The sequence below is a fragment of the Ascaphus truei genome, chromosome 9 (assembly GCF_040206685.1).
Source record: "Ascaphus truei isolate aAscTru1 chromosome 9, aAscTru1.hap1, whole genome shotgun sequence".
NCBI lineage: Eukaryota > Metazoa > Chordata > Amphibia > Anura > Ascaphidae > Ascaphus > Ascaphus truei.
The window spans coordinates 70,197,267-70,221,770 of record NC_134491.1 but is presented as its reverse complement, the minus strand read 5'-3'; the positions used below and the strand labels follow the sequence as shown (position 1 = coordinate 70,221,770).

The following is a 24,504-nucleotide window of genomic DNA, read 5'->3' as shown; positions in this document are numbered from 1 at the left end:
AGATATGGATAATAGATTATTTGCTCATTATTAAACACAACATTAGCATACATAAATAAAATAAATAAATATTGTTCTATTTACCACACCAGTAGGTCCCTCTGTCCTCCGTTGGCAGAAAGCATACATACATAATAAAGGCATTCTAATGCCCCTAACCCCTTAATCACCTTAGCGGTTAATAATCGCTATAGTAATTAAGGGGTTAACCCACCCTGCCCCGCTACCCACCCGGGAGGCCTAACCACCCACCCCGGACTGACTATACCGACCCTGTACCCATTGAGTAGTATAGTGGTACATCATACCCATATAATAATAAAATGGGCATGATAAGCCTCTATAGCACTCAATGGGCACCCTAATTGGTGGGTATAGTCAGTCCGGGGTGGGTGGTTAGAACTGTATTTATTTACTTTATTTATGCTGGCTAATGTTGTGTTTAATAATGAGCAAATAATCTATTATCCATATCTGGATAATAGTTATTTTGCCTATAACTGTACTGTATGTGTTTGGGCGGAGGGGGGGGGATTGATTGAAATGTAGGCCATGTTTATTTGTTAACATACAGGGTTGGTACCTTAGGTCTGCGGGGACCTATGGAGACCACCTGAGGACCCCCAGACGCCAACGGGTACCACCTTCGGACCCCCGGGGGACACCTGCGGGGAAGAACCAGTTATGGGGGCCCCACGGACCACCCGAGGGCCCCCAGACCCCGTGGGAACCACCCAAGGGCCTCAGACACCTGTGGGGTTGACCTGGGGATCCCCAGACAAGCGCAGTCCCACCCATGGACTCCATTGTGGCCCGCGGGGACCACCTGGAGACCCATGTCGCCTGGCGGGAACCACCCATAGACCCCCAGACCCTGGGGTACTGGTGCACTGTGGGGCCTACGGACACACATCAGGACCACCGGGGATTACCGTAGGTCTGGGGTATGAATCCTGTATATTTAAAAAATAAATAATGGTTTTACATTATGGGGGGGGCACGGGGGGTGTATTGATGTTTATTAAATATTTTTAAATATACATTTCTTTCATAGTGTAGATGTGCAGGGGGTCTCCAGAGCTGAACCGCATTGGTTTTATGTCCGGGGACATAGTCTATTAATTTGTCTGATACATTTTGTGCAGCACATCCACCCACCAATACAAGATTTCTCCTCTCATTAAGAAATATCCTTTAAACATAATAAATTCTTATCAAAGAATTACACCAGAAATAGTACTCAGATTCTATGAAATGGACAATAGAAAAGATGTAGACAAGAAGAAAAGCAAAACTAAAACACTAAAAACTATGTAAACTGTAGACCTTTTGTGGGGTGTAGATAGTGCTTCTTGATGAGGTCCACGGAGATCTCTCTGTGTTATCTGACTGCCTGCCTATTTCCAAGTGTGAAGCAAAGTGTGGCATCAGCGGTTTCTTTGAAGAAGATGTTTGAGTCTGTAAATCAATTTTTTGGGTAATCTGCTTGGGAGTCTCCATGAAAGAAGTTTGTACTTTCTACCAAAGAAAAAAAAACTTTTGTTATTTCACACTTACTTTTGGACTACGATTTAAACATTTATTTGATATTTTATTTATTTGACCATAGTTTACCTTGTGCTTCATTTCTTTTATCAAAGACATTTTAGATTCTTCTGCCTTCTTTGCAATTTCTTCCTACAAATTATGATATTAAACATTGTAAGTTACATATGCTAATGGTGTGCATATAGTACAGTTCCAAAGTGCGGGGAAACAGTTTCAGACGAAGAGAATTCTGCTTGTGCAGCTAACACAACAAAGACAAACAAATTCCTCAAAATGCAAACAGAGGTACAAAGTAGAGCTCTACTCACAAGTTCACAATGCAATTCGTAATTTATTGTGACAGCCAAGAACATAGGAGAAACAACCTTCAGGTCCCACGTTTCACCTGATTAAAGGTCCATATGAGACCTGAAACGTTGTTTCTCCTCTGTTCTTGGCTGTCACAATAGATGAAAAATTGCATTGTTAACTTGTAAGTAGAGCTCTACTTTGTATCTCTGTCTTAGAGGAGACATACATTTTGAGGAATTTGTTTGTGCATATGGATACACAGAGTCACCGACATTATTTTACCAGGCCCCCCACTCCTCCGTTCTTTTTAACATCATACAAAAGGTTATTTATCAAAATTGGATGCAAAACTGAGGCAGATTCTGGTCCTGCAGTTTCAATCACCTTTAATAGATCACTATTGTGACCCATATACAAAGCTTTGTAATTCCATGAGACACTTTCTGATCCAGATGGCCAATTAGTGAATGGTTTGCAAGGTTGTTTCTGGTGCCAGATATTGTCCTTTGGAATAGCACAGCTTTATAAATATGGGCTTATATATATTTGTTGATGCATACTTTACATACACAATTTAGAACATAATCTTTTTGTAGGCTATAAATGCATTTTGCGTGGTCTTAAAAGGTCTTGAAAGCTTGTATACAAATTATATCAGAAAAAGGTAATTATGTTGGTCCATTAAAAAGGCACTATAGCCTGTAAAAATATCTAAAAAAAAAAACCATTCAGACACAGATCAACTTTCAAGATACTCTGGGGACTTTGGTCAACATGTGGATGGCTTTAAGTACTTTTATCTTTTAGCGGTGGTGGGTTTTAAATATTTTATCAACTTCATTGTTTCCCATCTGTATGACATTAACTTACATTTTCTTCTGTTTGTTGTTTTAGTTGCTTCTGAAGAGAAACTATTTCATCCTTTTTGTTACATAGATCAGTTTCCTAAAGGGAAGAAACAAATCAAGGACATATTTAAAGAGGCAATTCAAGCGACACTTTAAAAAACAAATATATATATATATTTTAATATTTGCAGCCTTTGATTACCTGTATTGAAAATGAATTACCTAAGCTACCAACCATTTAATTATCCGGTGATCGATCAGCAAAAATCTGCTTCCCATCGTTCACTAAATGGCTCCCTTTATGTTTATATTAATCCTTCAGTCACTGTAACTCAGTAGCTACAATGTATTTTTATATTACTAATGTAACATTATCTATTGTTACAGTTTGCTGCTGAAACTGCTTGCAATATTGGCAACAAATTATTACAAACAGGAAAGTGTTGCAAATACTGTATATTGCACTGCTGGGGAAGTGTTCTAAACCCACTATAGAAATCAAAGGATGTTCTGTATATTAAAACTTAAAACATTAAAATTGCATTAAGAATTGACTAAAAACAAAATATGTATTACGTTTGATCTAATACTACAGAACCAATTTTTGTTTTTACACCACATGTAGGGTATTACATGGATTGCTCCTCTAGTAATGAACACCTAAAATGACAGGTGAATTACAGGAAAGAAGTAACATGGTGCTAATAAAACGGTGTTTTCTATTTCAATAATGAGAAACAATGTAGCCTGTCATGCTGACTGATGTAGTGTAAGTGCAAAGAATGTTCTTGGCAAATAAAAATGTTACTACACGAAGATAAAGTGATTCTCCTTTGTGTCTGTAAGGGTAATCTATATTAATAATGCCATTGTCTATTTCATTTTATTTTAAAATTGCACAACTACAACATTAGTTTTCTCTAGGAATAGGGAGTAGGAGTGGCTCTGCGAGTAAAGACACTGACTAGCACTTAGTTTGAAGCAGAGGAACCTGGTTCAATTCCCAGTGTTGCTCCTTGTGACCTTGGGCAAGTCACCTTATCAGGCACCAGGCACCAAAAAACAATACATTGTGAGCTCCATGGGAAAGGGACTTTGTCACTGTAAAACACTATATAAAGCTAGCATCGCTATACAAGAACAAACTATTATTATATAAACATACTAAAAAGATTCAAAGTTCCTGGAAGTAAGACATACAGAGACTATAGGAATCCAAAGGCCTGCCAATAACAGGATCAGGGTCAGCGGTTGAGGAGAGAGAATGCTAAAGTATTACACGCCAGTGATGATGAATATGTAAATCACATATTAGTTGAGGCAACCTGAGTTAGATTATAACAGGTACCTTGGTTTGAGTGTAGTGTATTGCTAGAATATTTAAATCTATGCAGTGATGTTGAAATCAATAGCATTTACATGGAAGTTTTATGTGCATTGAATAGTTTCTGCTACACATTTTGCATTGTTTAAAGATATAAAACAATAGCCGTATAGCTATATCATGTGCAAGAGCCATTCACCACTGATTGCTGATAGTAGAGTAAATCTAAGACAGTATACGAACAGACAAAGTCCAGTTATCGGTGCAACAGGCACAGTATACAGGTAGAGAATGTCAACCAAATATCTTCTTAAAATCCTTTAGTGGGAGCAGTTCATAATATACATTGGAGCATAATGATATGAATCTGTGCATATTGCTCATATGTTGAGAGTATGGAAAGTATTGTATTAATTATCCTTAGCTCATATAATTGTAGTCGCCTCTGCCTTAGGCTTAAATCATAAGTGGGATTTATGGAGTACTGAGGAAGCACAACAATCATAAGATAATGTGCACATTTTCACCACCACACTTAGATAAGACTACTTAGAGCAGCTATATGTTATAACAACACTATCTAGCACAGAATAACTCCAAAGGTAACTCACTGTTGGTTGAAACAGAAGCTCTATAAGGCATACATTCAATCTTGAATGTAATAGAAGCTCCACTAGGCGTGCATCCGACTGAATGGTAAATAGCAGGGAGGGTAACCTCATGAGAGGAATAAGTGGAGCACCGCAGGTAGAATAAAGCAGCAGGACAGACGGCATACAAAGTATGAAAAAATCCAGTTTATTAGGTGGTGACTAAGAGGGACATCCACAAAAATAGGACAACCAGGTCACTCTGTCCTGCTGCTTTATTCTACCTGCGGTGCTCCACTTATTCCTCTCATGAGGTTACCCTCCCTGCTATTTAGGGCTTTGCCCGAAACGCGTCAGAGTGACCTGGTTGTCCTATTTTTGTGGATGTCTCTCTTAGTCACCACCTGATAAACTGGATTTTTTCATACTTTGTATGCCGTCTGTCCTGCTGCTTTATTCTACCTGCGGTGCTCCACTTATTCCTCTCATGAGGTTACCCTCCCTGTAAATCTAAGACAGAATGCAGTAGTTTCTGACAAACAAGTATCTTGTGGGGTGTAATTAACCACTACTGAATTTACACTACAATACAAATGTTATAGACATCATATTTATGTGATCAATATAGTAGCATGATTTATGAATGAATGGTCAAGCAGATGCCACAAATTGTTCTACACGCATTAAGTAACCAATACCATATGATTGTCAAGGCTACAGGTGGTGTCATTAGAGTTAACAGGACTTGGCTCCTTGTTCTACTACAGCAATATAGAGTGATACATGATAATTACCCTGTTAAAGGATTGAACCACTGTGTAGCTTTAGTGTCACAATATTATTGTAGATACTTTAAGATACTAAGATATGTGGCAAGTGTGAGCTGCATACTATGATTTCCTCAGAAAGATATATTACGGCACCCATTTAACATAGATCAGCAATATTTTAATATTTTTATTTTTAATATTTGTATTTTTTATTCACCAAATTCACGTATCTTCACTTTTGTATTCATTTATGATACAAATTAAAAATTAGCCTTGGAGTGCACCATCAAATGCACTTTCTTTTGGATTATTGACCGACCTTGTATTAGTTAATCATTTATATGGTATCTAATAATATTTTAGGTTCGAAATGTGTGAAAATCCTAGTGGGTTCACCAACTTTTTCTTGCCACTGTACCATGTGAGATAGCTGTAAATATACGATGTTATAGATAGCAGCACCTGCAAATAGATATACAGCTCAACCCCGTTATAGCGCAATCCGCTATAACGCGGTTTGAGCATTGACCACAAATGTAAAAAAAATTTTTTTTTGCACACACTGCATACACTCACAGCACACTGCACACACTCACAGCACACTGCACACTCTCACCGCACACTGCATACTCTCACCGCACACTGCATACTCTCACAGCACACTGCATGCACTCACTGCACACTGCATACACTCACTGCACACTCTCACAGCACACACAGCACCAGCACACGGCATACACTCACTGCACACTGCACACACTCACAGCACATTGCACACACTCACAGCACATTGCACACACTCACAGCACATTGCACACACTCACAGCACATTGCACACACTCACAGCACACTGCACACACTCACAGCACACTGCACACACTCACAGCATACTGCATACACTCACAGCACCAGCACACACTGCACACACTCACAGCACACTGCATACACTCACTGCACACTGCACACACTCACAACACACTGCCCACACTCACAGCACACTGCACACACTCGCAGCACACTGCATACACTCACAGCACACAGCATACACTCACTGCACACTGCATACACTCACAACACACTGCCCACACTCACAGCACACTGCACACACTCGCAGCACACTGCATACACTCACAGCACACTGCTTACACTCACTGCACACCTCATACACTCACAGCACACTGTACACACTAACAGCACACACAGCACCAGCACACAGCACTCGCACAGCACACTGCATACACTCACAGCACACAGCATACACTCACTGCACACTGCATACACTCACAAAACACTGCACACACTCACAGCACACTGCACACACTCACAGCACACTGCATACACTCACAGCACACTGCACACACTCACAGCACACTGCATACACTCACAGCATACAGCATACACTCACAGCACCAGCACACACTGCACACACTCACAGCACACTCACAGCACACTGCATACACTCACAAAACACTGCACACACTCACAGCACACTGCACACACTCACAGCACACTGCATACACTCACAGCACACTGCACACACTCACAGCACACTGCATACACTCACAGCACACACACCACACCACACACACAGCCCCCCCCCTACCTTTGGTGTCACAGCCCACATCTGGGGGCATCGTGGGGCTGCTGGCGGGGAGGAACGGTGCAAGGGATCGGCGTGAGGCTGGGGGGTCGGTGCGGGGATCGGCGCAAGGCTGGGGGGGAATAGGTGGGGGGGATCGGTGCGAGGGGATCCGTGGTTGGCTGGTGCGGAGCTGCTGAGGGGAGTGCGTGGAATGCTGGGAGAACTACAGTGGCTGCTAGGGGACATGTAGGGCTGCCGGCGCCTCACTCCACCTCCTCCTCCCGATAGGGCGCGCGGCGGCCATTAAAAAAAAATTAGCGCGACCCCAGTTATAGCGCGGTCGGATCGGGTGGCCCCCGAGGACCGCGCTATAACGGAGTTGAGCTGTACTTATCTAAGCCCTATAATTACATTTGCTAGAGTAGACGGAGGTTAGAGAAAGATAGAGTAGCATTCTCTTTCACAAATCAAATGAATACTAGTTAGGAGAGCATACAATTGGGGCTTTTTTTTACATTAAAAAGTGGGTATTCAATCAAGTGTTGCAATAGGGAAAATGAGACTGGGAAAGAAGGGCCACTGAACAGTTCAACATATGGGGCACTGAGAAAGGTAGGCTTCAGAGAGAGTTAAAGACACGAGAGAACAAAAACCTGTATAAGTGGGATATATGAGATATGAAGACAGATATTGTGTAGAGCATGGGTGCACAAACTGGGGGGCGCAGGATTTTTTTGGGGGTGCAGTGGTTGCAGAGGACCTGCTCTCTTCCCCGAGGCAATTAAATTAAATGTCGGGGGACCGCAAAAGGCCTCTGCACTCTCAACTTACCGGGATTAAGCTGGCTTCTGTCGCCATGGTAACGCACGTCAAATGACGCTGCAGGGTCACGTGACGTCACTTGACCCGTGGCGTCATTTGACGCCGGTTCACAGGAAGGACGGGGGGGGGGGGCTCGAACACTGGGGCTGGCAGGCAGGGGGACGTAGCGCAGAAACTTTGCGCACCCCTGGTGTAGAGCCTTGAAAGAAAGATAAGGAATCCAGTACCTGTACAATTTAATACAGTGAGAATGATGGATGTACTTTATAAGAACAGATAGGACACCTTCAATGAATCACAATATCCTTTCTACATCTAAGGTAGGGCCACAGACAGCTTTTCCGAGGTTCAGGACTAGAGTTTCCATTGGGCCCCCTCTTTCTCTCTCCTCCAGATCTCTCTCTTCCCTTCACGCCCCCACCTCTCTCTCCACCTCACACCCTCATCTCTCTCTCTCACACCCTCATCTCTCTTCTGCTTTTACGCCTCCACCTGTCTCGCCCCAACACCCACTGTCTTTTCCACGCCCCTACCTCTCTCTACTCTTACCCCACTTTCCTCCTCCCGCCACACTTAATAACCCTCACCCAATACACATAATAGCCGCCCTTGCCTAATACACATAGCCCATCCTCCACAATACACATAACCCCTGAATACATATAACCTCACTCCCAATACACATTAATTCCCTCCCCAATTCACACAATAACCCCTCCACACCATACACATAATAACCCCCAATACACAACATACACACACCTTACCTTGGTGGGGGCTCCTCTCCCATGGGCATATGCAGAAGTTGGGCCCGATTTCCGGGCGGGCCCAACTTCTAGCACAGCAGGGTAGAGTGGCCTGCAGCAGGGGGGAGGAAAGAGCTGGGGCTCGGCAGACAACAGAGGCTCGGCAGCAAGGACAATCTCTGCCTGGTCCCAATTTTCAGCGACGGCCAGCCAGGCCCCCCCGCAACCACCAGACGGCTCTCCCCCTCTGTCGGCGACCCTGATCTAAGGTTATGTTATTGCTTCAAATGAAATCAGGGGGGAAATTGTTTCGAGAAAAAATTTAAGAAGTAACTTTATGGATGAAATACTACCTTCACAATGCTGGAGAGAACTGACACATTCATAAAAACAAATGAACATTTTCAAAAACAAGTTACCCAGCTGGTTTAATTGAATCCATGCTTCTATCTTACCAGGAAAGCTTTTGCAGAAGTTATCTCTTGCTCCCTTGACCTGAACAGATCCAGTTCTGTGTCCTTTTCTTCAACCATTTTATCATACTGGTGCTAAAAGAAACAGAAAACACACACACAATATATGAGTATTTGTTTTTGATTATATATATATATATATATATATAACGTTATATATATATAACGCATACAGTATATAATCAAAAACAAATACTCAATAATATTCTGTGGCTAACAAAATGCTTCTTTTTGTGAGTGCTTTTGAGATACACTGATCTCTTCTTCGGGTGATGTTACAATGGATAAAACAAGAGAAGTTTTACTTTAAAACAAACTAGAAAGTTATGTGTGGGTGAAACCTATCCCTCCCCCCAGTGCAGTATGCGATTTATGACTTTGGGTGTTAAATGATCCCTGAATGTTTGTGATGTAAGCGTATGTATGTGTGTGTGTGTGTGTGTGTGTGTGTGTGTGTGTGTGTGTGTGTGTGTGTGTGTGTGTGTGTGTGTGTGTGTGTGTGTGTGTGTGTGTGTGTGTGTGTGTGTGTGTGTGTGTGTGTGTGTGAATATACATTTATAAATATATAAATTTATAAAGCGCCCACAGTGTATACTACAGTGCTTTACAAAAGGTGTGGGTGGAGGGGGAGTGTATACCAATTGTGTTGGGTGTTGAAATATCGAATATTTGTTTTGGATTATTAAGCTCGGCTAACTATATATATATATATATATATATATATATATATATATATATATATATATAGTTAGCCGAGCTTAATAATATATATATATATATATATATATATATATATATATCAACTGTAAATATTCCTGTATATTCATTTGCATGTCTTAGACAGGTCTGCAATCCTGTCTTTCACCATTATCACCCAGCAAACAGCACTTCCACTGCAGCAAGGGATTCTGGGAAATGACATGCAAATGAGCAAAGTCAGTTAACCCACTCACAGACATGTTTCAACCTTGATGGGTATCATCAGTGTGAGGTTGGCTTGCTGACATTTGCTCAAATGAGATAAGAGTAGGTAATCACCACCACTATTAAGGTTATGGTGGGTAAAAAAAAGTGACTAAAACCCTCCACAGTAAAGCATATAGCAACTGAAAATATTCCTGTATATTCATTTGCATGTCTTAGACAGGTATATATATATATATATATATATATATATATATATATATATATATATATATATATATATATATATATATATATATATATATATATATATATATATATATATATATATCACCACTATTACGGTTATGGTGGGTAAAAAAAGTGACTAAAACCCTCCACAGTAAAGCATAAAGCAACTGTAAATATTCCTGTATATGGATTTGCATGTCTTAGACAGGTATATATATATATATATATACCACCACTATTACGGTTATGGTGGGTAAAAAAAGTGACTAAAACCCTCCACAGTAAAGCATAAAGCAACTATAAATATTCCTGTATATTCATTTGCATGTCTTAGACAGGTCTGCAACCCTGTCTTTCACCATTATCACCCAGCAAACAGCACTTCCACTGCAGCAAGGGATTCTGGGAAATGACATGCAAATGAGCAAAGTCAGTTAACCCACTCACAGACATGTTTCAACCTTGATGGGTATCATCAGTGTGAGGTTGGCTTGCTGACATTTGCTCAAATGAGATAAGAGTAGGTAATCACCACCACTATTAAGGTTATGGTGGGTAAAAAAAAGTGACTAAAACCCTCCACAGTAAAGCATATAGCAACTGAAAATATTCCTGTATATTCATTTGCATGTCTTAGACAGGTATATATATATATATATATATATATATATATATATATATATATATATATATATATATATATATATATATATATATATATATATATATATATATATATATATATATATATATATATATATATCACCACTATTACGGTTATGGTGGGTAAAAAAAGTGACTAAAACCCTCCACAGTAAAGCATAAAGCAACTATAAATATTCCTGTATATTCATTTGCATGTCTTAGACAGGTCTGCAACCCTGTCTTTCACCATTATCACCCAGCAAACAGCACTTCCACTGCAGCAAGGGATTCTGGGAAATGACATGCAAATGAGCACACAGTGCCACTTTTTATCTCATGCTCACATTACATGAGCAACCCTTAGCCAATGCATGCTGCTTTAAACACAGCTTTTAAGCAAGGACTTGGGAGATGCAAAGGATATATATATAGTTAGCCGAGCTTAATAATTCAAAATAAATATTCGATATTTCAACACCCACCAACACAATTGGTATACATATATATACATATAGTATGTAGACTGATATGTACAGTAAGCTCATTTCTTATTGGTCGACCAGGCATTCATTAACTGGCCTAGCAATTGTCCATATCAGAGTAAGTTTATATACAGTACACCCAAAATCTGATATTTGCACTGGCAACTGACATAAACATAAGCTCCTCACCATATTACATGTTAACAAAATAACTGCACTCATGGCATACAATAAATTGAATGAAATGTGGGCTATAAATTGTAGACCAATATTTTAAGAGAAATTTTAGTAAGATGTATTCATTATTATCGATTAGGACAAAAAAAGCTTCACCTTATGTTTTTCCATCAATGCGACCATTTCAGCAATCTTGTGCTGACACCGAATATCAGTTTCTTGCTGTGATTTCAGTGCTACTTCAGCTGTTAACTTTAATCTTTCAACCTAGAAAAAAAAGAAACATTTTTTTTAAACTTCTCAAAAAAGGAAAATGATTCACATCGGAAAGTGATTTATTTAAAGGAAATTATGTATTAGTTCGGTGTTTTTTTTAAACTTTTTTTTTGGTTAAGTAACCCTATAATTATTTTGTGAAATTCTGAGGAACCCCAAACTGTTCTAACAGGGCATCTGAGATCAGATGCATTGTAAATTCTTCTGTATTTGATACAATTTCCAACTGACCAGAAAATTGCAGGGAACCCTTTAGGGATGCCCAGGGAACCGTAGGGTTCATAGGAACCCCTGTTGAAAAACAATATTATGTTACTTATGGTATCAGTGGTGCTTGATATCAGTGATACTTACTACCACTCCCTTGTTCAATTAATTTAGTTAACTGTAGTGTCACTCTTACTCAAGGTAATAATTAACTTCTATAATGAAATTCTTCCTTACATTGTCATTTACAATTTAATTGTTTGAATGGAATAAATCATAGATTGTGAATTGTTATGGATCACATGTTTAAGTGCACATAGAAGGGAGAAACAAGGGGATTTGCATAGTGTTCAGATGTAATAAATAAATACCATGAGCTACTGTAGTGCGAACATACAATATTCAAATAAAATACATGTGCCTACTTTAAACATGAAAAATGATTTTATAGGTATGGGTATGTACAACAATAATAATGATAATCTGCCTTTATTATTTTGAACTTTATAGTGGTTTTATATTTCAATATTCATTTTAATTTTTGAAGACTGCCGAAAGAAAATCCTACACATACAGAACAGGCTTGGATTCAGCTAACAAGAAGTAACAGTTTTCGGCTAAGTATAGAAATTACAAATTACTTCAGTTCTCAGGTAGATTTACTAAAATGCAAAATCCATTAACAGCCATTAACGATTGATATTTTAACCTAACATTTAGCATTCTACGCTTGACTTTTTGCAACAATACCTCTTCATGAAGACTTTGTTCTCTTAACTGAATGTCCTCTATCTCCTTTTGCTTATTGCTGACAGTTTGTTCTACCTGCATTCTAGCATCTTCAAGCCTTATATGTAGTTGCTCCACCTTTGAAAAAATAAAATGTATAGCATTGTGTGACAGGGTGAAGTCATTCGTTGAAAATTATGACTGGGAACATACCTTTGATGGCTGAAACAAGAAGTCAGAGGGTTAACCTACTCAAAGATACCTGGGCAATAAGAGCTGGGTTAAGACACCTGTCAGGGAGCTGTATAAGGTGCCAGACCTGAGCAGGAAATGGAGAGCCTTTTCAAAACCAGGAAGTACGCCGGAGGCTCTGATCCCCCAGATAGAGGATTGCCATGAACTGAGACAAACCTGCTGGACGCAGCCCTGTCTACAAGGAACCAGCCACCCAACCCTGCAAAGGAATTAAAGCTGCTGTTGCAGTATCCAGAAGGGATTACTTGGACACTCTTGGGGCAGAGCTCCCCAAACACAGATACAAACTTTTATATTTTCATGCCAGATGTTTGCATAATATTGTTTGACCTGGAAGTAGGTTAGCTACCCAGGGGGATAGCTAGGGACCTACTGTATAGTTAATCTCCCAAGGGGAGTAGCGTTTTATTTTATGGTTTGTTTTCCTTAAAGGGACAGTTTGCCTATTAATTGTCTGACTATGGAAAAAGAAACCACTGAAGTTAAAACCTTAACCACTGTTTGGGACTCTTCCTGGCCCCACTGTGAGGCCACCTTGCCACACAATGTTTCTAAACCGTGGGGGCCTAGGAGGTTTAAGATAGGGGTTCAGAGTCATAGCAGAGACAAACACTGGAATACAGAAAATGACAAAGGAAATGAGAGCATACATGTAGTCACAAAAAGAGGCTAGTGTGTGAGAGAGAGTGACAGATAAAGAAAGCAGTTTAACTGCTTCAATAATCCAATTTAAATATTGCTTAAACACAAGTATTACGTAAGTAAGTGTCCCTAAATATTTGTTGGTTTCATTCATGTTGCGATATATTTCAAAGTCCATCCAATTACAATACTTGAAACCTGAAAAAAGTTTCTATTGCATGACCTAATGAAAGCTAGAATTTACATGTACAGCTTTCGTGTGTCCATTTTATATAATATATTTTGTATAATTACCCCAAAAATGGAATGTGAAAAACAAACCTCTGCTTCAAGAAGACTACACTGCTTGCTTTCTCCTGTAATTTTCTTTTTCAGACACTTATTCTAGAGGAAAAACAGAAAGTTATCTGTGAGTTAAGTGTATGGCTGTTATTTATAAAAGGTAAAATGTACCTGTAGATTTCAGGCGGCAGATCTTTTTGCTAATTATGTCTGGGGAAGGTATGCTCTTTCTTGTGATTCATAGTAAATAAGATTTTTTATTATTATTATTATTATTTGATGCCGTATAACAGTAGAAGAAGCTAATTACTACATTTGAAAATCCAGTAAATTAGTACAATAGATTAAAGAAATAGTAGAAATCTGACTATTTTGTAATTCTCAAAAAGCATTGTGATGGGTTAGAGAAGGGGTGGGCAATTATTTTGGATGGAGGGACACTTGACAAGCGTTGGTACTGTAAGCTTCGCTGGCCACACACTTAATGTAGAATCTATCTCTCTTACCCGACCCCACTCTCTGTCTCCCCTTCTCGCTGTCACTCTCCTTTCTATCACTTTCCCCATCTCTTAATCCTGATCCCTCTTCTTTTAATCCTCCTTCCCCATCTCTCTTCTCCCCCATTCTCCCACTCTTCTCCCCCCATCTCTCTCTTCTCTCCTCCTTTCTTTATCCCCCTCTCCCTCATACTAGATTCTCCTCCTTCCTCTCACTCTTCTGCCCCCTCTTACTTCTCAATCCTCTCTCTTCCTCCCTCTCTCACTCCTCTCCCCCTTTCTCATTCGCCTCCCTTCTCTCTCTCACACTTTCCCCCCTCTTTCACTCTTCTCCCATGTCTCACTTGTCTCCCTTTTCTCTCTCACTACCCTCCCCCTGTCTCTCATATTCCTCTCCCTTGCCCCCCTCTCTCAAACTCGCCTTTCTCTCTACTCCCTAAATCTCACACTTCTCCCCTCTCTCACTTCCCCTCCTCTCCTCTCTCAAACTTTTCTTGCCCATTTCTCTCATTTCTTCCTCCCCTCTCTCCCTCTCTTCTTCCTTCTCTCTCACTCTACCCCATCTTTCTCATTCTTCTCCCATCTCGCTTTTCTCCCTCCCTCACCCCCCCTTACTCTCCTCCCCCTCTCGTCTCACTCTTCTCCCCTTTCTCTCTTCTCCACCTTCTCCCCCTCATTCTTCTCTATTCTCTCTCACTCTTAAACCCCTTCTCTCCCCATCCCAGGCCATACCTGTACCGTAGATGAGTCTGACTCAGGTCCTTACGCGACAGCAGGAGCCAACCCCAGCGGTGATTACACAAGTTGGGCCGACTTCCATGTTAGGATCACCTGGGTGGGCTCTCGCCATGCTGCTGCCTCCACTGACACTGCCTACATCACCTACACTACAGGTACGGCCCGAGGAGCGGGTCCCTACCAGTGATGAGACATGGCCCACTACTACGAACATACTTTGTCCACTACTGGGTTAGAGAGAACCCACAAATGATTTTTCGAACACTAAAGACATTTCTTAGCGATTGGCATACAAACAAGTGGGAATCAAGACCGGGTATTCAATGCTATAGGAATCCAGGTCAAGATTTAGGTGAAACTCATACGGCTGAGATCCCCTTGAATTAAACAAGCATCTATAAAAGCTACTACAGAGCATTGTGAGTTTGATTTGGAAATAGTGAAAAGCTATAGGATAGTGTTAAAAAAGACTAAAGGTACCCTGCAACAGTGAAATTTTAAGGAGAGTGTTGAGAGGTTCCAATATGTATTAGCTTAGCAGCTATAAAGGACTGTTATGAATAATGCCTTGGTTCTTGGAAGAAGTTTACGTAAAGATCCTAAGGGTGCTAGGTTATATTTTTTGTTTCTTTCTTTGCTAAAAGGTTATCATCACATGCATTCTTCAAACTTTATGATGTTCAGAAACATCAGCATATCATTGATTAGTAGCATGTTTAATTTTGAAAGAACACATCTGAAATGTACGTTTTTTTAACTACCTTTTACGATACAATGGGAAGTATTTATAAAATATTTTGTGAAACATACTTCCTGCTGTAACTCTTCAATTGATTTGTTTTTATTTTCTACTTGTTTCTTCAAACTGCTCAGCTAAAAATAGAAAAATAAATGTTATTATGTCTTTTTTGATAAACTGCATTTTATAATGTGTTACTTATAACACAGGCTCAGTTCTTCAATTTGATACATTACCAGTCCGGTTCTTACTCATGTATTAAAAGCATATGCCATCAAACTCAAACCAAGTAATGATAATCATCATATTGATATTACAATAAAGACCATTGTATTTATTTTTACTCACTATACAAAGACACTTCAAATTCATGAGTGTTCAACCCCTCTTTATCAAACAAATGAACAATATTATATATACGAAGTACCTAGGGGTAGATTCTCAGAAGTCCGTAATGACTTAACGAAGCGTTAACTTCAGTTAACGTCTCATTAAATGGTAAAAGGGATCTTCCAAAGCTCACTAATGCTGCGTTATGTGCTGTATTACAAGTAATATGACCTGTTGTTAATTTAAACGGTCTGTAACAGGGCGAATCTCCTGTCACATAATACCTATTGACAGATCCTGAGACCGCACTGAGCAGGTTAAAGCCAGAGGACTGCCTTAATTGCCTGCTCATCTGTTTCATAAAAGGACTTTAAAAAGCCTGCAGCATTCACTGCGGCAGAAACTCTAGTCCAAGGAAACTCCCTGAACTACTGAAGAAATCACGCAGGGACTATTTCTCTCTGACCCAGGAAGTTACTGGATCGCTGTGGATAGAAGCCTGCACTGGGATAGTGTTCTCCCCGCCCAGCCAGACTGGAGGAAGCCGGGGCCCAATGATAATGGACCTCCACCTGTGAACTGTTTATCTGACTGTTGTTGGTAAGGGGCCTAGCCCCCCCAACCCATAGATAGGGTGTATTGTGTGGTCTTGTCACTGCTTCCTAGGAGAGTTGGTCCTGTGTTGTTTGTTTTTCCTTTAATCCTGTTTTGCTGAACCATACTGTGTTTTTGTTGTTTAAACCCGCTGTTGCAGGGTACATGCAACCACACGTGGGTTTCTTGAAAAGGCTTATTTATTGAGCCTTAAAAATATGGCACACAAAAACAAAAACAGCTTCTTTTCAGCATATAGAACAAACAGAAAATAAGTCCTGAGCAGAGTTTGGCCCTTTTCCCAACAAGGACTGTTCAGATTCCAGCGTAACAGTACATCAAAATAGCATAGTGAAGACACACTTTAGCAGTACAGTAGTTCTCCCTCAGCATGTCAGTATCTCACTGGTTCAGACAGGCTGCATGTGTGTGCAGCCTGGGGTTTTTAAAGCTCCTTGATGAGGCAGCTGGGACCAGACTAATTGACAAGACCTTCCCAGCTGAATGTTAACCCGGTCACTGCTGAACTGCAGACCTAAACATAGGTCTGCCAGGCATAGGGTTGGTGACGTTTATTCACCCTGTCACACCCGCCAGCTAATAAAAGCCTATTTTCTCTATAAAAATGTCTCTATACGTTCTATAAACCTCTGTTCTATAAACCTCTGTACACATCTCCTATATGGTAGTTAGTGCAAATTCAATGCAAAAGAGGTGTGGACCACCTCAACGCCTATGCACAGCAGTCCGTTAAAGTCACCGTGGGAATGAACGCATTTTTATTTAGGTCATGGCCATACCTGGTTTTAGGTGCTTCCCGCACCTAACGCCATGTACCAGAAAATTATTTGGCTTTGTCCAGGGTTCTGAAGTGAGCCACTTTGGCTTTGATGAAATAAGATTGCTGAAATGAATATATGGTTTAAATGGATAATATATTACTGAAATAGGCTGGAGGAGTCTCTGGAGAAGAATTTATGGTGATGTTCTGTTTCCATTTTGTCTGTTCTGTTATGTCTTTATTGTCCATTTTGTGTGTAAGAATGTGTGTGTGTGGTATGAATGAGATTCGCTCACAGTAGATTTATGACAGTGCCTGTTAAGGGTTGAGCAATGGCTGGAGTGGATCCCTGTGGCAGCAACAGCAGGGAGCGCAGTCGGGGTCACAAGCAGAGGTCAGAGGTAGGCGGCAGATCACATGGTCGAGGTCACAAGCAGAGGTCGGAGGCAGGCGGCAGATAGCATGGTCGAGATCACAAGCAGAAGTCGGCAGTGAGGAGACAGAAAAAGAACAGTATTAGTTGCAGCAAACACAGGAACCTAGCACAAGCTGGAGGAACCAGTAAAACAGGCACTGTGTAAGGATCCATGAACCGCGCCACCCTCAGCACACCTCCTGCTGTACGTCATGTGCGCCAGCCACAACCAGCCGCGTTACTACGGACATGTGCGCATCCCGCGCGGAGGTAAATACTTAGTCTTCTGGCCCATCTCCAGGTTGCATCCATGCGCTGATGTCATCGACACGCGGCACGCGCTCAGCGCACGCAAGTACCACATCATCAGTCATCATCAGGGATCCTCCCCACACCTGTCTCCTGCATCGGATCTCCCAATCGCAGCTGGCGCTGCTGACGCGCCTCCACTCTGCTGCCTACTCATTGGCTCCTGTTTTCCTTATATGCTCAGCTTGCCCTCTGACACATCGACAGAGCATAAACCTTTGTTGCAAAGTGTTCACTGCTACCCTTGCCTCCACAGTCTTGTCTTGCTGCTTGGTTCCTAGCTCTCTGTTCTTCACTTCGGCTATCTCTCTGGACTCCGCTCTTCTATATTCCTGACCCTGGCTACAAACGACGATCCGTATCTCTCCAACCTTGACCTCGGCAAAGTACCTTGACGATCCACACCTCTACAATCCTGACATCGGCTATAGTACCTGCAACGATCCGCACCTCCCCAACCCCGTACTCGGCAAGTATCTTTGACTATCCTTACTTCTCCAAACCCGACCCGGCTACCTCGACCAATCTACACTCCAGACGCGCCCACGCGGCTGTGGGTGGCGTTATATATCTATCCCCATCTCGGCCTCGCGGTCACGCCTTGTTTATGCTGGGCACTCCGTTACACACTGCAAGACAGGAAGGGGAAATTTATATAGGCAGGCTGACAGGTGGAACACAGGTGCAGATGTGTCAGGTTAGAGGGTCTGGAATGTTCCTTGAGAGAGCGAGTAGCAGCAGTCCCATTGGATAAGCATGGGTATTTGTAACGTGTAGCTCACCACAAACGAAGCACGACAACGGTGTGAGGTAGGGAATTGAGTAACGCCATCCCACAGCAACGCGGGCATGCCTAGGATGTAGATTGGTCGGGCAAGCCAGGTCAGGATTATAGATGTGAGAGTAGTAGAGGGTACTTGTCGAATCAGGAGAGGAGAGTTGCGGATCGTCGGGATACTAGCCAAGGTCAGGACTGGAGACAGGAGAATGGTCGTTCGTAGCCGGATGAGGAGAGGTGCGGAGTCCAAGGTGAGAAGCAGGGTCAGGCAACGGCAGGATAACAGGCAAGGCAAGACAAGATAACAGGAACTGAATGCAGCAAGGCACAGCGTCACACAAGACTATGCTCAGCAATGAGTGTCTGGAGCAAGAGGGTATATAAGGGGAGATCCTCCAATGAAGAGGCAGGGTGGAACCAGGAAACCGAATCCCATAGGCTGCTTGTGCACACAGGTGTGCCCTATGATGCAGCCTGATCAGGAAGGGAGGCGGGACTGAGCGCGCGCTGACCCACGCGCGTCACAGAGGTCAGGGGGCGGAGTCCAGTGTGCAAGACTCTCCCATGCCGGTCCTGTCCATCAGCGGGGCGGGGACGGAGACCGGGGCGCGATACAGAGGGGAGGCTGGACAAGCGCAACTGCTGAGCGCCAGAGCAGGGGGCAGAGCCAGAACCTGCAAGATCTGCATGCGCGCGTAGAGGGGCTGGCGACCAATTACAGCCCGGATGCTGCTCACGGACCAATCAGGAGGAGAAGGCTCACCTGCATCAGCCAATCAGGGCTGATGGTGGGTTTAGAGAGTTAAAGGGCTTGTGGAGGGAAATACAAACAGACTAATGGGATCAGCACCTACCAGAGGGACTTGAAAACGGCTTCCCCTAGCCCGACAGGATATCTCCCGCTGGGCTGGTGCTGCTCTGGCTGGGGAGGCAAGCATTTACTCCTCTTTTCAGGCGGATGCCCCCCAGTCCGATCTCTGCCCCTCAACACTTTCTTCTTTTTCTCTGGACATGCGGGCTGCACAAAGGGTTTCTCATCCCTGCATGTCCAGAGACTTTGGCTCTGCTTTATTGTGTGCACCAATACACATTTTTATACTTTATTACATTTTCACAACAGGAATAAGAGAATCACAGTACATTCAGTACAGCACAGTACAAAGGGCTATACAATACATTCAAACTGGGTAGGTCGGGGTCAGATGGTTTTCAATCCGCGCTCGTGCTTCATAAATTAATCTTTAAAATAGATCTTCTCCTTCCTCTTGCAGCTCCTGATGCGTGGAGGTACACCCCTCCTCCACCAACGTCCACCGCAGGAGAACTCCGTCAGCGGACTAACCACAAAGAAAAGAAGCACAGGAGCACACCAAGGTAAAGAGGTATGTATTATACAATATTGTACAGTATTGTATAATACATACCTCTTTAGCTTGGTGCGCTCCTGTGCTTCTTTTCTTTGTAGGTAGCTCTGGGGTCTGGTGGCCAGGTGTGTCCTAGGGAAGGATGGGTAAGGGCCAGGGACAAGGCTTAACCTTTATTTTACTAGGCACCGTTCATAATAAACATATTTCTATTGGGAAGGCAGATGCCAGGTATATATTGCATTTCAATACGGTACTGTACAGTATATGTGCAATCTTTCTTAGCCCATAGCTAATCTGAGCCAGCGTTACAGTCAGTTGGCACCGGGGACTGTCTTATCACGGAGTTAGCTGGCTAATATCATGTTAGCCATATGAAAATGAAGGTCCTAACGGCCATTTTTTGCATATATTTAGCTTTGAAGACACTTGCAAACTCAGGGATGCTAACGGACATTATCTATTTAGGAGATGTTACATTAGTAGCCCAGACCTTTCCCTACTCCTTCAAACATGCAACAGTCATACCATTACTCAAAAACAGCAAACTTGACCCTACCTGTCTTTCTAAGTATCAACCTGTCTCCCTCCTGCCTTTTGCCTCTAAACTCCTTAAATGTCTTGTATTCTCTCGCCTGCGCCACTTTCTCAACACCTATTCTCTCCTAGACCCTCTACAATCTGGCTTCCGCACTGTGCATGCCACTGAAACAGCCCTCACTAAAATAACTAATGACCTCCTTGCTGCCAAAGACAGAGGTCATTACACTCTGCTCATATTACTTGACCTCTCTGCGGCATTTGATACCACCCTCTCCTCCTTCACATCCTCCATACTCTTGGTATTTGTAACAAAGCTCTATCCTGGATCTCCTCTTACCTCTCCCATCGTACTTTCATTGTCTCTTCTGCTAACACCTCCTCCTCTATCGATCTCTCTGTGGGGGTACCCAAGGGCTCTGTCCTTGAACCTCACCTCTTTTCTCTGTACACACTCTCTCTAGGTGACCTAATCACATCTCTTAGGTTTAAATAAAACCTCTATGCTGATAACATTACATTTCAGCCCTAATTTCTCGTTATGCACCATCCCGACTGTGTTACACTCAAGGATGTCTTCTCTCTACCCCCTTTGTATATAAAGCCCTCTCCCACCTTAAACCTTTCTCACTGACTGCCCCACACCTCTGGAATGCCCTTCCCCTCAACTCCCGACTAGCACCCTCTCTGTCCACCTTTAAGACCCACCTTAAAACACACATGCTTAACAAAGCATACGAGTAGCTCCGCGGCTAATACTATACACCTGATACATAAAGCTTGGTCCTTTCAGACGCACTTACCAGAATGCCCTCCTACTGTCTCTGTACGTCCTTCCTACCTACCAATTAGAATGTAAGCTCTTCGGAGAGGGACTCCTCTTTCTAAATGTTAATTTTAAAGTTTGAAGCACTTATTCCCATGATCTGTTATTTGTATTTTTTGTTATATATATGATTGTCACATGTAGTACTACTGTGAAGCGCTATGTACACTAATGGCGCTATATAAATAAAGATATACATACATACAATAGAGCTTGAAGTATCTAACCCATAAAGTTTTCTAGCTGAAAAGTGATTTAGCAAACATTTGTAACATTTGTAAACCGTCTTCAAATTTGACTCTTAAAACAATAATGTAAATAATACATGTCCTAACTATACCACACATATAGTATACTGTGACTAAATCATTTTATTATAGAAATGAACCATCATAAAATATTACAATATTACCCTTTTCAGTACCTTAAAGAGCAGCAAGGCATTACACTAGTAAGCACTGCAAACACATGTACAGTAGCACTGAGTGGTTTAATGATAGAGGATATTAGACTATGAAAAGCCTCATGAAAATAAATATTTTAATGTATATACTAGATTTTCTAAGATACCCATAGCATTTAGGCTCATATTTACAAAGCACTGCTATACCAGAAGACACCTTATGAACAATTATTGCTTTTAGGGGCTTACTGTAATCTATAAACTATGTGAGTGCCATTTTGGTGATAACGCATGAAAAGCCCCATTGAACTCAATGGGGCTTTCCCTGCAGTAGAACCGAAATAGCACTCTCAGTTTATAGAATAAACCCTTTAATCTCTTAAATCTCTTTACCAACAATTTGAAAATATTTATTGAATAAGTCTGATTTATTTTATTACGACTTTTTACTGTACCTTGTTTTCTAATGTTTTTAATTGTTTTTCTCTTTTGGAGATTTCACCTTCAATATTTCTTGTCTGGCAAGAAAAACAGTTAAATATTGTTACTACAGAATCGGTAACTGTAAATGTTCTTTAATACATAAAGGTTTTTGTGTAAATATAATGGCATAGAAGCAGAAAGTTTGTATCAGATGAACATCGAGGTAAATTAAGCCCTTTTACCTGTAACAGCTTGTGCATAGGCGGTTACAAAATTGTTTTTATTTCTACATCTTGCCTAGTATTTTTTAAGATGCAATACACGATACTCTGTTTTCAAAAACACAAGATATGGATGCGTTCAATACTGTTATTAAAATAAAATAAAAGCAGCGCAATCGCCGGTTAGAGGTGCACAGGTTGAGTGACTGATTCTGTATCACTCTTACTGCACATCTCTTACAGACAGGTGCCACTCGGTAGGATTCACAAAGTGTGAGTCCCATTCAGATGCAGGAACCCCCCGTAGTGTTAATCATGATGGGCCATTAAGTGTTTTTACTGGGACTCTGCAAGCACAGATGAATAAAACACGGTGCCGGAGTGGGTTTAGGTGTGGCAGCGCAACACCTGTATTCAATAAATTTGCAAATGGAAGTCTAAAAGCCTAACTGCTGTATCGCTATTCACTGAATATGCATTTTCTATTGTTTACTAAGAGTCTAATTAAGGACAAGCAACAACAATTTAAAAGCAGTTCTGAGCCGGTTATGAGGAATTCAGTGAGCAGGTTTTGAGAAATTCAGAATTCCCAAAAGGACCCACAAAAACTGTTTTTACATCAATATTTCTCTAAAATATTAATCCTATAAAATAATTTGATCAAGATAAAAGAGGGAAATTAAAGAAATGTGTACACAAATATTTGCCTTTGAATTAAGCCTTCTTTTCTATATAGCAAAAGAGCCAAACCATCAGCAAATACATATTTTTATTGCTGGTGCATTGAACATACTCACCTGGGCCTCAGGCTCTAAAATTAGATTGCAAACAAACTGGAGCATACTGTAACGCATGAGTGCAAAATAGTATTGTATGTAAAATGCTGCATTATATGTATTGTTATTACACAATACATTGACCAAAAATCGTATTAAATACCTTGTGCTCACACTCATCCAGTTGATTTCTAACTTCTTCACCTTTTAGTTTCAGTTGTTCCATCAAACACTCAACTTCCTTCCTGAATGAGAAACACAAAAAGTTGTGAAGATTCTACAACATAATAATTTCCAATCAACATTGATTAAAATAGTTTTGGGTTTATTTTCCGATTTTAAAGAAGCATTAATTGTAACTAGAGTGCACTTATTTCAATAACCTATAATGTTTTGTTTTTAAACCCTGCAAAATAGGTCATGTTTAAAAGGGGTTAAATATAGGATTTATCAATGAATATATGATAAACTATCACAAACATTTCTACTGCTGAATGAACCCTTGTAATCAGTTGTGAATACTTTATTGTAAGACTGACCAGTTTCACGCATTGTAAAATTGAAGTAAACTACTTACTGTAAGTAATAATCCCCTCTGACCAGAGCATTACTGGGCTTCACCTCGGTCCTTCAACTCTTCTGAGGGGATTATTACTATTATAGATGTAGCCAGGTCTTCCCAGCCTGCCAGTGCCCCCCTGTCCTGGCTGCCGATCGCGGGGGCCGCCGCGTCCAATGGCGGCTCCGTCCGGCGATGGCAGGGGAGAGGGCGGTCAGGTCCCGGCTCGGGGGTTGCCGGGGACGCGTGCGGCCGGTTGCCAAGGCCGCACGCGCGTCACAGGGCTCCCGGCGCTCCCGGAGCCGGGCGGTAAGGGCACCGCCATTGCCCCTTAGCTCACGCATGCGCAGTGGTCGCGCATTCGCAG

At 41.5% G+C, this 24,504-nt stretch overlaps 1 protein-coding gene across 1 annotated transcript in view; it reads right to left on the bottom strand.

Moving 5' to 3' along the window:
* SYCP1 (synaptonemal complex protein 1) overlaps window positions 1–24,504 on the bottom strand; it is a 122,687-nt gene that overhangs the window by 18,944 nt on the left and 79,239 nt on the right. The window contains exons 20-29 of the mRNA XM_075615367.1: window positions 23,742–23,819; window positions 22,614–22,676; window positions 15,890–15,952; window positions 13,884–13,946; window positions 12,687–12,803; window positions 11,610–11,720; window positions 8,977–9,069; window positions 2,710–2,784; window positions 1,615–1,677; window positions 1,327–1,518 (exon numbers count right to left, since the gene is read on the bottom strand). Of these exons, the coding sequence (XP_075471482.1) occupies window positions 1,327–1,518; window positions 1,615–1,677; window positions 2,710–2,784; window positions 8,977–9,069; window positions 11,610–11,720; window positions 12,687–12,803; window positions 13,884–13,946; window positions 15,890–15,952; window positions 22,614–22,676; window positions 23,742–23,819 (918 nt within the window). The remainder of the gene's footprint in view (window positions 1–1,326; window positions 1,519–1,614; window positions 1,678–2,709; window positions 2,785–8,976; window positions 9,070–11,609; window positions 11,721–12,686; window positions 12,804–13,883; window positions 13,947–15,889; window positions 15,953–22,613; window positions 22,677–23,741; window positions 23,820–24,504) is intronic.